A 16,435-nucleotide genomic window follows, 5' to 3' on the forward strand; every position below is an offset into this window, starting at 1 on the left:
TATTTTCAGCAACATAGATGGACTTGGAGAATATAATATTCAGTGAAGTCAGTCATAAACATCTGATATCATTTGTATGTGGAATCTAAAAATTGAATCTACATACAAAATAAAAGGAGACTCACATAGGAAAGAAACTCATGGTTCCCAACGGGGAAAGGGAGGTGGGTGAGGGCTAAATTAGGAGTTTGGGATAGACACAAACTATTATATATAAAATAGATAAGCAACAGGGTTTACTGTATATAAATTTACTGTTTATATCACAAAGGGCTGGCTATATTCAATATCCTGTAATAAGCAATAATGGAAAATAATCTGAAAAAATATAACAATCACTTTGCGGTACATCTGAAGCTAACACAATCTTGTAAATCAACTGTATTTTTAAAAAAGACGGAAGATGACTTGTGACTTGCAAAAATCAAACCTACTGTATACCTCTGCCTAAATGTTTAGCTCACTCCCTACCACTTCCTTCAACCTATACTCCTGCACAAACCTGCTCACCACAGCTCTGGAAAGTTGGGACCACATTTATCTCCACCCTAAGCATAGTCTTCTGAACATTCTTTTTGCTTCTGACCTCTTTTTGCCTCTGATCTCAGACAGAGGGAAATGGAAAATAGGGATATCTGTCCTGGAAACAGCAGCAAAGGGAACCCTAGGGCGGGGGAGCCAGTGTGGGCACTGAAGGTTGACATTTTTCTTTTTTTCTACTTTAAAAATTTTTGTTTTATTTTATATTGGAGTATAATTGATTTCCTATGTTGTGTTTCAAGTGTACACCACAGTGACTCAATAGGTGTGTGTGTGTATATATATATATTCTTTTTCAAATTCTTTTCCCATGTAGGTTATTACAGAACATTGTGTAGAGTTCGTGCCATACAGTAGGTTGGTTATTTTATATATAGTAGTGTGTACACATTAATCCCATCCTCCTAATTTATCCCTCCCTCTCACCTTTCCCCTTTGGTAACTGTAAGTTTGTTTTCTAAGTCCATTAAGTCTGTATGTTTTGTAAATACGTTCATTTGTATCATTTTTTAACAAATAAGTGATATCATATGTGCTTAGTCGCTCAGTTGCATCCAGCTCTGTGACCCCATGGACTATAGCCCGCCAGGCTCCTCTGTCCATGGGGATTCTCCAGGCAAGAATACTGGAGTGGGTTGCCATGTCCTCCTCCAGGGGATCTTCCCAACCCAGAGATTGAGCCCAGTTCTCCCGCATTGCAGGTGGATTCTTCACCATCTGAGCCACCAGGAAAGCCCTGGTGAAGCCCTGATATCATGTGCTATTTGTCTTTCTATGTCTGACTTATGCAGGTTGACATTTCACCACCACCACTTTACATCTGATCACTCTACCGTGTTTCCGCTCCATTCCTCAGCTGAACCTTCAACACAGATAGCAGCCAGTACCAACCAAAGGACCAGATATCGGGCTAAGCACTTTGCATCAGTAACTCACTCCTCACAACCACCCAGTGACGTGGACACAGAAGTCATTCACCCAGGCAAGTCTGCACCTGATGTACACTGGATATTCTCTGCAGTTTGTGCTTCTTACCACCAAAAGAGGACAATAATTAAGAAAACAGCCACCCATCTTCAGGTTGGTTGCATTCTCTCAATTTTTTCTGGATTAAAGAATCTGATACAAAACACGTTTGTAGAGCTGTAAATTCCACTCTTAAAAATAGTTGCTTTCTACCACAATGGACAAACAATTGAGAATTCTGACAACTTGTATGTTACTGAAGAGTTGGCTGTGACGTGAGTGTCTCTGTCCTTTGTGATCTGTAACACTCATCGCTTCAGCCAGAACCTACCATTCCACGCACAAAGCCCTGGAGCAAATAATTTGATTCAAGCAATTGTCTAGTTTTGAAACATGGTGGTTCTAACAGTTTCACTGGTTTATTCTAGGGTTTGACTCCCCCAATCAATAATTGTCTGTTGCACTGTAAAAATCCCTGTTTCCCATAGTAGGACGCTGACTCTAGAGCCATCAAATGCATGAGCCCAAGGGGTGCCTCCCACTGCTTCAGCAGGGAGCAGCCACTCAGCTGCCAAGGAAACTTGCCAGTCTACACTCCTTGAGAAAGTATCCACTACCGTCCTACTCACATCTGAACTCCAGACAGATGTGAGTCCAGATCTGGTCTATACAGCAAAGTCACTCACATCCTGGAAAAAGGGCGGGTGAGAGGTGGTCTCAGAGACTCTCAGAATGAGGCCCCGTTTCTCAGGATGTTACACTCGGGCACCTGTGCCTTCTCGTGAGCTCTCGGCAGGGCAGCCCCAAGCCAAGCAATGGCCCCCACCTGGAGAGCTAGTTCCGCTCGCCCCTGTCCCTGCAGGGGTGTCTCGGTGATGGGTCAGGATGGGGAGGAACGGGGAGCCCAGTTGGGATCAATCCTATATTCCCCAGAGGGCCGTGCAGAAGCAAGAGTGCCTGCGTGGGTGTGGGGAGCAGGCGGATGGCGCTGGAGATGGGCTCCCCGGAGGGAAAGATAAGTGAGAGGGTTACTGGCTCCCTGAGCTTTTCCTCTGGAGGCCCAAGTCCCCTGACCTGTGGAATATGGGGTACGAGTGTGAGAGGGGTGACTGGAGGGGCTCTTCCATTCTTTGCTGTGCTGCTTTACAGAGGGGTCTCTTCCCAGGAGCTCCACTGCCTTCCTCAGCCAGGGCAGAGCTCTCCCTGCTAAAGTGTGGGTGCCATACCCCAGCTCCAGAGTCACACCAGGCCCCGCCTTGGCCACTGAAAATCAGAGCTGCACCCAGGAGGGAGCAGCCTGGGCTGTGTGGTAAGGTGAGCCCACCTGCCAGCTCAGGCAGCCTTCTCTGCAACACCATCAGATGTTTGAGAGGCCACCCCTCGAGTGTGTTTTCCATTTTCTCACAGAATTCTCTGCCAGCAGTGTACACACAGCCAGCTAACCACGTTATGAGTCAGACCCTAGCCATAGCTAGCTGAGAGACGAGCCGATCCCCTTTCCTCTCTGAGCCTGGGTTTCCTTGCTTGGAAGCTGAGAATGCTAATGCTTGCTTTGGCCCCCAGGCAGCACTGGCATAAGGGAGACTACTGTATACACGAGCGACATCACAATTACTCCCACGTGACCTCCCAGCAGGCTTCCCTGGTGGCTCAGTGAAAAAGAATCCACCTGCAACGCAGGAGATGCAGGTTCTATCCCTGGGTCGGGAAGATCCCCTGAAGAAAGAAATGGCAACTCGCTCCAGTATTCTTGCCTGGGAAATCCCATGGACAGAGGAGCCTGGTGGGCTACACAGTCCATGGGGTCACAAGAGTTGACTTAGTAACTCAACAACAACAACAACAAACCTCCCACTCCTTAATCATTCCTTAAGCATCTGTGAGCTTTGCCCCAGGGGTCAGAAGAACCTTGCTATTTATGCAAAAAGCGCAAAGGGCAGCATGGTTTAAGGAGAGACTGGGGGACAGGGTTGGGCAACTGAAGGAAGGGAGGCCAGGGAGGAAGCTGTGATTCTAGCTAATAACAGATATGGAGGCAGTGACCCAGGAACGCAGAAGGCACAGGTAAAATACAACCTGGCATGCCTCTAGACACACACGCCAGATCATGATATTAGAGAAATGGACACGATCTGAAAACTGAGCTTCAACCTGGAACCTCATCTGTGCCAGGTTCCCAAGGAGCATTTGCAGTATTGTGGGCGTCCCTTAGAAACACACATACCAACTTTTCTGCTGACTCCCACGGTAGGAAGCTGTAGGGAACCACCTGAATGCCAGGAGGCTGCCCTTAGCCCTTCCACAGGCAGTTCTAGTAGCCTGTCTATGCGTCCACTCCCAAGGGCCCCCCCTCTGGCCCCCTGGCCGTCCACAGGGAGGGACACAGTGGCCCCATTCTTAGAAAAAATCATTATAGGAAATCTTGGGGAGATCAGTCTTTAACCTCTTCTCCCTTTTCATAAAGCTCCATCCTGAAGCTAATATCCCAACTGTGAGACTCAGAGCTCCCTCGCTTTGATGGTACATTGTGGGAGGAAGCCTAGAGTCACTGCCCCTCTCCAGCAGTGGTGACTGACCAGGAGAGGGATGGAATCCCCTGTCATCTTTTTAAAAATATCTATGAGAAATGGACAAATTCTTAGACACATACAATCTTCAAAGACTGGCTCATGAAGAAATATAATCTGAATAGACTGATTATTAGTAAGGAGACCAAATCAGTGATCAACAAATTCACAACAAACAAAAGTCCAGAACCAAATGACTTCACAGGTGAATTCTACAGATGTTCAAAGAAGATTAAATATCTATCCTTCTCAAACATCTCCAGAAAGTTTTACTAGGTCATCATTACACTGATAACCAAAAATCAGAGAAGGATACCACACAACAGGAGAGTTACAGGCCAACATCCCTAATGAACATACATACAAAAATCCTCAACAAAATATTCACACACTGAATTCAATAGTACATTAAAAGGATCATATACCATGGTCAAAGATGCAAAGGATGGTTAAACATCCACAAATGAATCAGTGTGATATACAACATTAAAATGAAAAGTAAAACTCAGATGATTATCTCAATAGATGCAGAAAAAGCATTTTGAAAAACTCAATATCCATTTATGATAAAAACTCTCAGCAAAGTTTTATACATGGAACATACTACCACATAATAAAGGCCATATATGACAAGCCCACAGCTAACACTACTCAAAAGTGAAAATCTGGAAGCTTTTCCCTTAAGACCAGAAAGAAGACAAGGATGCCCAATTTTGCCATCTCTATTCAACATAGCATTGGAAGCCATAACCAGAGCAGTTAGGGAGGATTAAAAAAGGCATCCACACTAGAAAAGAAAAGGTAAAACTGTCACTGTGTGGATAACATGGTTTTATATCTAAAAAACCCTAGTTCAGTTCAGTCACTCAGTCGTGTCCAACCCTTTGCGACCCCATGGACCGCAGCACACCAGGCCTCCCTGTCCATCACCAACTCCCACAGTTTACTCAAACTCATGTTCATCAAGTTGGTGATGCCAACCAACCATCTCATCCTCTGTCGTCCCCTTCTCCTCCTGCCCTCAATCTTTCCCAGCATCAGGGTCTTTTCAGATGAGTCAGTTCTTCACATCAGGTGGCCAAAGTATTGGAGTTTCAGCTTCAGCATCAGTCTTTCCAATGAATATTCAGGACTGATCTCCTTGCAGTCCAAGGGACTCTCAAGAGTCTTCTCCAACACCACAGGTCAAAAGCATCAATTCTTTGGCACTCAGCTTTCTTTATAGTCCAACTCTCACATCCATACATGACTACTAGAAAAACCCTAAGTACTTCATAAAAAAACTGTTAGAATAATAAATTCAGTATAGCTGCAGGGTACAAAATCAACATATAAAAATCTGTTGTGTTTTTGGGACTGCCCTGGTGATCTGGTGGTTAAGACTCCATGCTTCTAATACAGGGGACATGGGTTTGATCCCTCGCTGGTCAGGGAACTAAGATTCTCACATACTGCATGGTGTGGCCAAAAAAAAAACTCAGTTGTGCTTTAATATACTAAAAATGAACTGCCATAAAGAGATATTAAGGAAATAATCTCCTTTACAATTACAGCAAAAAGAATAAAATGCCTAGGAATAAATTTAACCAAAAAGATGAAAGACCTTACACTGAAAACTGTAAGACATTAATGAAAGAAATTGAAGAAGACACAAAGAAATGGAAAGATACACAATCATCATGGATTAGGAAGAACTGTAAAAATGTCCACGTTACCCAAAGCTATCTACCCGAAAATTCGAGTGACATTTTTCACAGACATAGAACAAAAAATCCTGAAATTTATATGAAACCACAGAAGATCTCAAATAACCAAAGCAATCTTGAGAAAGAACAATATGGAAGCATCATGCTTCCTGATTTCAAACTATATTACAAAGCTATGGTTAAAAAAATACAGAGTATTAGCATAAAAAGAGGTGCATAGATCAATGGAAAAGAATATAGAGCCCAGAAATAAACACACACGTATGACTGACTAAAAGATGACAAAGGAGGCAGGAACACACAGGGGGAAAGGAGAACTTCGCCAGTAAATGGTATTAATATCACCTCACGCCAGTCAGAATGGCCATCATCAAAAAATCGACAAATGATAAATGCTGGAGAGGATGTAGAGAAAAGGGAACCCTCTTGCACTGTTGGTGGGAATGCAAATTAATACAGCCACTATGGAGAACAGTATGTAGATTCCTTAAAAAACTAAGAATAAAACTATATATGACCCAGCAATCCCAGTATTGGGCATGCCCTGCGAAAAACCACAATTCAAAACAACACATGTACCCCAGTGTTCATTGCAGCACCATTTACATGGAAGCAACCTAGATGTCCATCAACAGATGAATGAATAAAGCAGTTGCAGTACATATATGCAGCCATAAAAAGGAACACATTTGAGTCAATTCTAGTGAGGTGGATGAACCTAGAGCCTGTTACACAGAGTAAGGTAAGTCAGAAAAACAAATATCATATATTAATGCTATATATGGAACCTAGAAAAAAATGGTACTGATGAATTTATTTGCAGTGGAGGAATGAAGATGCAGATGTAGAGAATTTGTGGACACAATGGGGGAAGGACAGGGTAGGACAAATTGAGAAAGTAACATTGACATATATACACTACCCTGTGTAAAACAGATAGCTAGTGGGAAGCTGGTATATAACAGAGGGAGCCCAGCCTGGCACTCTGTGATGACTCAGAGGGGTGAGATAGGGGGTGAGACAGAGGTTCAAGAGGGAGGGGGGATATATATTATACACACACACATATACATGTGACTGATTCACATTGTTGTACAGCAAAAACCTACACAACATTTTAAGGTAATTATCCTCCAATTAAAAATAAATAAATGGTGTTAGGAAAACTGGACAGCCACATGCAAAAGAGTGAAAGTGGACCACTATGTTACACCATACACACAAATTAATTCAAAATGAATTAAACGCATGAATGTAAGACCAGAAATCATGAAACTCCTAGAAAACACAGGCGGTAAGCTCCTTGACATCGCACTCAGTAATATTTTTTGGATCTGACTCTCAAGGCAATGGCCACAAAAGCAAAAATAACAAATGGGACTACATCAAACTAAAAAGCTTCTGCACAACAAAAGGAACAATCAACAAAATAAAGAGACAGTCTGAATGGGAGAAGATATTTGCAAATTATATATCCAATAAGGGGTTAGTATCCAAGACATGTAAAGAACTCATTTAACTTGATAACAACAAAACAACCCAATTAAAAAATAGGCAGAGGACTTGAATAGACATTTTTTCTAAAGAAGACATACAGATGGCCAAGATGCACATGGGAAGATGCTCAACACTGCTAATCATTAGAGCTGCATATCAAAGATACCACCTGACACCTATCAGAATGGCTATTCTAAAAAAGACAAGAAATAACATGTGTTGAGCAGGATGTGGAGAAAAGGGAATCCTTGTGCTCCATTGGTGGGAATGTAAATTGCTGCAGCCACTACTGAAAACAATATGGAGACTCCTTGAAAAATTAAACAGAGCTACCATATGACCTAACAATTCCATTTCTGGGTGTTTATCCAAAGAAAATGAAGATGCTAATTTGAAAAGATATATGCACACTAGTGTTCACAGTTCATAGCAGCATTACATACAATAACCAAGATACGGAAGCACCCTAAGTATCCACTGATGGATGAATGCATAAATAAGACGTGGGACACACTCACACACAATGGAATACTACTCAGTCATTAAAAAAACAATGAAATCTTGCCATTTTTCAACAACATGGTTGGACCTTGAGGGTATTATGCTAAATGAAATAAGTCAGAGAGAGGAAAACAAATACTGTATGATTTTACTTACATGTGGAATCTGAAAAACAAGACAAATGAACAATCACGATAAAACTCACAGAAAAGAGAACAGATTTCTGGTTTCCAAGGGGACAATATTGGCGAGTGGGGGAAATAGGTTAACGGGATACAGATGCTAAGTTACAAAATAAATTAGTCATGGGGATATAATGTACATCATGGTGACTATAGTCAATAATATTATATTGCAAATTTGAAAGTTGCTGTCATCACACACCAGAAATGTCTGTAACTTTGTATGTTGACAGATGGTAACTAGACTTATTTTCACAATGTGTACACATGTCAAATAATTATGTTGTACAGCTGAAACTAATGGGATATTGTATGTCAATTATACTTCAATTTAAAAAAGATAATTCTACTCAGTAATCTATGGGCTTTATTTAGTACCATCCCTGTATAAATCCCAATGGTGCTTTTAGACAAAGTAATGTACCCTAAAATTCATATGTATTCTCAAGGCATTCTGAATAGCCAAAACTATCTTGAAAAAGGAAAACAAAGTTGGAGGTCTCATGGGTGCACGCATGCTAAGTCTCTTCAGTGATATCTGACTCTGTGTGACCCCATGGACTGTAGTCCGCCAGGCTCTTCTTTCCAGTGGGATTCTCCAGGCAAGAATACTGGAGTGGGCTGCCATGCATCTTCCCAACCCAGGGATAGAACCCATGTCTCTTATGTCTCCTGCATTGGTAGGTGAGTTCTTTAGCACTAACATCACCTGGGAAGCCCTGGAGGTCTCATACTTCTAGTATAAAATCTTACTTACAGTGCTACAGCAATCAGAATAGTGTGGCACTGGCAGAAGGTCAGATTTATAGGACTACAAGAATAGAGAATCCGGAAATAAACCCTCATCTACACAGTTAATTATTTTTGACATGCCTGCCAATGCAGGAGATGTAAGAGACACGGGTTTGATCCCTGGGTCAGGAATATCCCCTGGAGGAGGGCATGGCAACCCACTCCAGTATTCTTGCCCGGAGAATCCCATGGACAGAGGATCCTGGCGGGTTATGGTCCATAGAGTTGCAAAGAGTTGAACACGACTGAATTAATTGAATAGTTAATTATTTTTGACAATCCTAGGAAGGACAGTCTTCATCAAATGATGCTCAGAGAAGTGGATATCCATATGCAAAACAATGAAGTCGAACCCCTTCCTTACACTGCATACAAAAATTAACTCATAGAAGGTCACTGATCTAAATATAAGAGGTAAAGCCATAAAATTGTTTGAATTTTATGTTAGGAGAAAACATATGAAAAAATGTTCACAATATTGATTTGGCAATGATTTCTTAGCCATGAAACTGAAAGCATATGGAATAGAAGAAAAATATAGGTAAATTAGACTTCATCAAAATTAAATACTTTTGTGCTTCAAAGGATACAGTTGAGAGAATGAAAACAGAATTCACAGAATAGGAGAAAATACTCCTAAGTCACATATCTGATAAGGATTTAATATCCAGAATATATAAAGAATTGCTGTCACTCAGCAAGAAAATGCAAGCCACCCAATTAAAAAAGAAGCAAATGACTTAGCTATTTCTCAAAACATACAAATGGCCATGAGCATATGAAAAGGTATTTAACAACATACAACATATGTCATGGGAAAAGCAAATGAAAATCATAATGAGATACCGCCTCATATCCTTTAGGATGTGCTCTGCTGTACTTAGTTGCTCAGTCATGTCTGACTCTTTGCAACCCCATGAGCGGTAACCCACCGGGCTCCTCTGTTCATGGGAATTCTCCAGGCAAGAATACTGGAGTGGGTTGCCATGCCCTCCTCCAGGGGATTTTCCCAACCCAGGGATCGAACCCAAGTCTCCCGCATTGCAGGTGGATTCTTTACTGTCTGAGACACCAGGGAAGCCCAAGAATACTGGAGTGGGTTGCCATCCCTTCTCCAGGGAATCTTCCTGAACCACGGTCTCCTGTGTTTCAGGCAGATCTTTACCAGCTGAGCCATGAGGGAAGCCCCTCCTTTAGGATCATTATTAACTTAAAAAACAGAAAGTAACTCGTTTTAACAAAGATGTGGAGAGACTCAAACTCTCATACATTGCTGCATCCTCTTTGGGTAACCATTCATCAGTTCCTCAAAAAGCTAACACAGAATTACTATGTAATCCAGCAGTTCCACTCCCTGATATTAATATAAACCAAGAAGGACTGAAAGCAAGCACTTGAACAGCTACACCAGTACTCAAATGCAGTATTATTCACTGTAGCCAAAAGGTGGAAATGACCCAAATATCAATCAACAAATTAATGGATAAACAAAATGTGATATATGCATAAAATGGAATGCTATTCAATCATTACAAAGAATGAAGTTCTGATCCTTCTAAAACATGGCTGAACCATGACGACACTATGCTAAGTGAGATTAGCTGGACACAAAAAGACAGACATCATATAATTCCACTTATAAGAAGTACCTATCATAAATAAATTCATAGAGACAAAAAGTAGATTAGAGGCTACCAGGGCTGTGGGGAATGGGAGTTATTGCTTAATGGTTATTGCGTTTCTGTTTGGAATAATGAAAAATAATGGAAATAGATAATAGTAATTATTGAATGTACATATAATTAATGGCACTGAATTATGCACTTAAAAAAATGAAAGATGCCCAGCAAAAGAAACAATAAACAAAATGAAAAGACAGCCCACAGATGGGGAGAAAATATTTGCAAGTGATGTGACCAACAAGGGATTAGTCTCCAAAATCTACAAACAGCTCATGAAGCACAACATCATCAAAACAAACAACCCAGTCGAAAAATAGGCAGAAGACCTAAACAGACATTTCTCCACAGGAAGACAATACAGATGGCCAAGAAGCACATGAAGAAATGTTTAATATCACTAATTATCCGAGAAATACAAATCAAAATTATACCGAGATATCACCTCACTCTTGTCAAAATGGCTATTGTCAAAAAAAAAACCACAAACAGTAAATGCTGGAGAAGGTGCGGAGAGAAGGGAACCCTTCTACACTGTTGGTGGGAATGTACATTGGTACACCCACTATGGAGAACAATATGGAAGTTCCTTAAAGACTAAAAATAGAGCTATCATATGACCCTGCAGTCCCACTCCTGAGCAATGTCTGCAGAAAAACATGGTCTGAAAGGATACAGGCACCCCAGTGTTCACTGCAGCACTGTTCACAATTGCCAAGACATGGAAGCAACATAAATGTCCACGGACAGAGGAATGGATAAAGAAGATGTGATACATACACACAATGGGATATTACTCAGTCATCAAAAAGAATGCAGTCATGCCATTTGCAGCAACACGGATGGACCTAGAGATTGTCATACTGAGTGAAGTAAGTCAGACAGAAAAGCGGACACATCTTATGACATCCCTTATATACCAAATCTAAAAAGACATGATACAAATAAACTTGTTTACAAAACAGAAACAGACTCACAGACTTAGAGAGAAGGAACTCATGGTTACTGGAGTGAAGGATGGGGTGAGGGATAGTTAGGGAGTTTGGGATGGACAGGTACACTCTGCTCTATTTAAACTAGGTGGCCAACAAGGGCCTACTGTTTAGCACAGGGAACTCTGCTCAGTGTTATGTGCTAGTCTGGATGGAGGGGAGTTTGGGGGAGAATGGATACATGCACATTTATGACTGAGTCCCTTTGCTGTCTACCTGAAGCTATCACAACACTGTCAATCGGCTGTACTCCAAAATAAAAAGTTTTTTAAAAAATGAAAGAACAAATGTCTACGCATCCCACCCCCACCTTGAATCCCACCTCTCTTTGAGAACCAGCGCCCTAGCCTAGAGATCAAGACATAGCAGTGCGAAACAGAGCAAGACTGCTCTAGGCACACATTTTACATCCTTGTTGAGAGGTCATACACATGTACATATTTACACACATATACTCAGGAGACAGGATACCCCTGCTCAGTGCCTATATACCAGCTGCACACACATAGCCCCTCACCCTCCCTGGCTACACCAGTCCTCTGACCCTCTGAGCTTGCCACCTGGGCACCAGGCATCACTATCCCCACTTCCCAGTCCCGAGTTCCATCCTGGGCAGAGGCCTGGGGAGCTGGATCTGGAGACAAAAATAGGTCTGCTGGTGATTTCTGTCTGCACTGCCCGAGCCCTCAGCCTGCAGGGTGTGTGCAGGTGGGGAGAAGAGTCACACCCCATCCCCCAGGTAGGGAGGAACTCTTAGCTGGGGGTCTGCAGCTGTAGGTACCCTAGCATGCACTCCATCCTACAGGTGGAACGGGGCCTGGGTCATCTAGCCCCTTCTTCTGATGTCAGGCCCCAGTGAATCACCCCTGGAGCTGGGCCGCCCCAACCTCGACCCCAGACCCTGGCAGAAGAGCAGCCCGGGGCCTTCCATGCTCAGGACTTCGTTTCTTAGGCTTCTCCTGAGTTCCTCGTGCTGCTTTTAAACCTCATGTTCTGTCTTACAGAGAGATGACACCCCCCACACCCAAACCTCATTCCACAAGGAAATAGCTCTGATCAGCCATTCAAAAAAGCCTTTGCTGAGTATGTGAGATGGTCGGACCCACCTTTAAAGAAAGCAGAGAGAGCCTTCCCCTTGGGAGCTGATGGTCCAGGGGCTTTCCTGGCCTGAGCGGATCTGAGGCGGCTGCATTTTACAGGGAGAATGAGAAAGAGTGGGAAGGGGGTTAGGGGCTTCTCCCTGTGGTCCTGGAGACAGATGAGACCCTGTGTGTCTACCCTACTCCCATGATCCAGAGCAGCCCACTTGACTCTCCTCCCCAACTGAGCACCCCCAAGACACGCTCCGCCCCAGAGCTCTGGAGACAAGTCCTGGGGTGACTCCTCCTCTGACGTCCAAGCACCAGGCGTGTAGCATCCTTCCTTGGAGGTCTGGCACCAGCTGCATGAAGCACCCCCTCCAGAAACTGGGCCCCTCTCTGGCCTCCCAGGATTTGACAGTGCCACATTTTCCTGTCCCCATCTCTGGGAAGGGGAGCGCTGTTTCTAGCTGTTAATCTTTGAGCATCTTTGACATTTCGTTTTTGCTCTTTCACCAATTTCCTCATTCAAATCCTCTCAAAAAAATGAGTGCAGTTTCAAAAACAACAAACAAAAAACCTAACTATATGCTGCTTTCAAGAGATGTATTTTGAATATAATGACGTTACATAAAGATGAAAAGGATGGAAAGAGATATACTGTGTAAACAATAAAGTTGATGTGGTAATAGTAACATTGGATGAAAAGATGTTAAAGCAAGCAGTATTGAATCCATGGACAGAGGAGCCTGGCAGGCTACAGTCCATGGGGTCGCATGACTTAGCAACTAAACCACCACCATTATCAAAGATAAATATTATATCCTTAGCAAAAAAGAAAAGAAAAAAACTTAGTGTCATTTTAATTTCTGTTTTCCTGATTGAACCATCATTGATGGGGGTAAGGGGGGGCCCTGAAGGGAGGAAGTTTAAGTTGAAACCTCACCACATATGAGACAGAGGAACTTGAACCCCTACCTGGTGACCCACAGCCTCTGTTTTATTCACCCCAGGCTGCCAGTGGGGCTGGGGCAGGGACCCTGGGTAATATCACATTTGTCAGTGTCCTTGGCACTTTCGTTTCTCTCTCTGGAGCCTGTGAGGGCGAAAGTCAAGGCCTTGACTCTCTCCTGGTTCTCTTGACTACAAGACTGAGGGTCACCTCCCTCCCTCAGCTCTCAGTCTATCCTCGTCATTGAGAGAATCTGCTCTTTCTAAAGCTTCCGGGGAACAGTGTGCAGCGAGACCTGTGTGGGGAAGGCAGAGGCAGATTTTTACCCAAGTCTGTCTTTGGAGGAACCATCCCTTGGCCAGCTGTGTCTTTGGGTGAAGATGTGTGATTCACAGCCTTCTACTGAGCCAAGCCCAGTGCTAAGTCTTCATATGCTTTATCTTAACTTTCACCCACAAGCCATGAAGCTGGAACTATTATCAGCCCTCTTTCAAAGGTGAGGGGCTCGGCCTCAGAGAGGGTTGAGTCCTCTGCTGACACTCTGCTCAGTCAGTCTGCAAACCCAGGACCAGAGCCCAAACTCGGTCGCCGGAGCTGGGATCCCTGCAGATTCCAGAGTGCAGGCGCCTTGGGGAGGACAGAGGTTCATGCTCCTCTGCTCTGTAACATAGGCTGGGACGGTCTCCAGAGAGCTGAGCATCTGGGGGGCTGGCAGGACTTTCCTGGTAAACTGAACACAAGAAATACGGCAGGATACCCACTTGCACCAGGCTTTGAGCATGTTCTGGGCTAAGCACCTAACCCTAACCCCTGAGGATTAATGAGGTCACGATAAAGGAGGACCAATGTCAATTACCCAGACCCAGTACTGCCTGCTGCACTGGGACCCTGCTCCAGCCCTGGGGGCTGAGAAGTCAGTTCAGCCCTCAGGAGTGTCCCTCTGCCTCTCCATAAGGCCCTTTAGCCTAATGCAGACATAGCTTGTGTTTATTTTAATCCTAGAGGACTTCTCATTCCTTGGGAGCAAATGCAATCATTTGTCTCCTAAACTGCACATTCGCACAAAATTAGAGAACGCACGCAGGTGCTGCAGCCACTCACTGCCACGGGGCGGGGGGGGGGGGGTGCCCTCCTTCCAGCCCACAGATCTGTGCTGAGCTCAGGGACCAGCTTCTCGCTAAAGAGGCCTGGCCACACAACTTGCTAAATGCCATCTTTTCCAAGGACCTTCATCTTGCTCCCATCCGCCACACTACCGCACCGGGCAAGGCTGTTCCCAGTAGAGTAATCCCCATCCAGGCATCTGGGGAAGTGACGTTTTAATTTTCAAGAAGCAGCTAATTAGGGAGCTTGTGGGGCATGTCAAGCAGTGATATCATTTCCATATCCTTTCCTCTGCATTTTCTTTCACATGATATCATTACAAGCCCATGGTGCATGGATAGTTGGCAGACTGTATTTCTCTCCTCCTTTCGATATCCAGATGGCAGAAGCTGGTCCTGAATCCCACGCAGGGTAGGAAGGCTGGTTTGTTGGGCTGCAGAATCCGGCCTCCAGTTCCTTCGGTTTCTCAACATTTCTCTGATGAAACTTTCACTGTAGGGACAACTTTCAGCGTTTGAGCTGACCCAGAAGCTGACTGTCTGGACAATTTGTCATTCCCATCTCACGTCTATATCAGCCCACAGACTTGAAGCAAGGATGCCTGCGGTCTTCTTGGCTTTCCTTGGGGAGGGTGGTTGGGGGTGGAGTGTAAGTGCTGCAAACTGGCCCCACTTTGCTGTGACCACCCGGGGCTGGTGCCTCCCACAGCTTAGCCTGTGGGAAATCTCCCGCGAGCAAGAAAGGGGCCACGGGGTCTGGAGGAAGCGGGGGAAGTGAGTCTGGAGGATGCCTGCTACCTCTTAGGGGGATCTGGGCACGCGAGATGGATAGAGGCCCGAAGAGAGGGACAGACAGAACAGAACATAGCAAGAGAGGGAGAGAAGAGAAAGAGGGGAGGCCTTTGCAGAAGAACCTCGCAGAGAGGATCAAAGAAGAAACAGCTGGAGAAAAGGCAGAGAAGAGAAAGCACTGAGGCATCAAGATGGCAGAGAAATGAGCCTTCATGTAGCCAGTCCATGGAAGTGGAGAGGCAGGAGCTGCACCCCCAGAGGGGACCCAGAATCATTTGATAATGACAGCGGCCATCAGCCGCTGCACCCTCCCTGTGTATCAGCTGTGGGTCTAACACTTTGCATACATGATTTCAATGAATCTGAGCAACCGTACTCTCAGGGGAAGCACACTGACCTAAACCGCCCCCAACTGGCCAGGCACCACAGTAACCATTTGCGTGAGTTATTTTAGGACAGGAGGTCCTGGCAGGGAAGATGGAACTAATAAGCCACCACCAACCCGAAGAGTTCGGGAAAGGTCAAAAGGAGACGCCAGGTGTCCTTCCACCTCCCAGAATCCTCCACGCTGGTATCCATCTTGGCTGACCAATGCGTGCACCACCAGGAAGCACCCTGAGTCAGAAGGATTGGCCAGAGACAACCTGGAAACTAACTCCGTCACCATAAAACCCGAGACTGCAAGTCATGTGACAGAGCAGTTCTCCTGGGTTCCCTTACCCTCCTGTTCTCCACTTTGACGCCCCTTCCCAATAAAGGCTCTTGCTTTGTCCGCACATGTGTCTCCTCAGACAACTCATTTCTGAGTGTTAGATAAGAGTCCACTCTTGGGCCCTGGAAGGGTCTCCCTTCCTGCAACAGTATGCGGTAGCTGCTAATATCATCCCACTATACAGATGAGGAAGCTGAGGCTGAGAGAGGGTACACAGTGAGTGAGGGGCAAGCTCAGGCTTGTCTGACCCTTGAGGCTGTGGGCTGTAGCATCTGCCAGTCTTCCAGCTTGAGCCCTCTCCACGAGGCAGTCAGCTTGCTCTGTCCTCCTTGATTCTCACTGAGAGTAGAAAACACCTTTATTTGAAAATGGGAC

General features: G+C 44.5%; 2 protein-coding genes across 7 annotated transcripts in view; one reads left to right on the forward strand and one right to left on the reverse strand.

Moving 5' to 3' along the window:
* The window catches only part of KCNH1 (potassium voltage-gated channel subfamily H member 1), a 512,797-nt gene that overhangs the window by 8,847 nt on the left and 487,515 nt on the right, over positions 1-16,435 (reverse strand). The window lies entirely within an intron of this gene.
* The window catches only part of LOC145506048 (uncharacterized), a 32,707-nt gene that overhangs the window by 6,763 nt on the left and 9,509 nt on the right, over positions 1-16,435 (forward strand). For 2 of the 4 annotated variants that reach the window (XR_014053504.1, XR_014053505.1), the window contains one exon: positions 1,397-1,670. Coding sequence is in view for 1 of the 4 variants with exons in the window: in XM_081489711.1 (XP_081345837.1) it covers positions 1,332-1,620 (289 nt within the window). In the remaining 3 variants the exon portion in view is untranslated. Of the gene's footprint in view, positions 1-1,331; positions 1,671-16,435 lie in introns of those variants that run through there. The other 2 variants (XR_014053506.1, XM_081489711.1) reach the window with 2 other exon arrangements.

Source organism: Giraffa tippelskirchi, chromosome 5 (assembly GCF_054371585.1).
Source record: "Giraffa tippelskirchi isolate mGirTip1 chromosome 5, T2T-mGirTip1v1.2.pri, whole genome shotgun sequence".
NCBI lineage: Eukaryota > Metazoa > Chordata > Mammalia > Artiodactyla > Giraffidae > Giraffa > Giraffa tippelskirchi.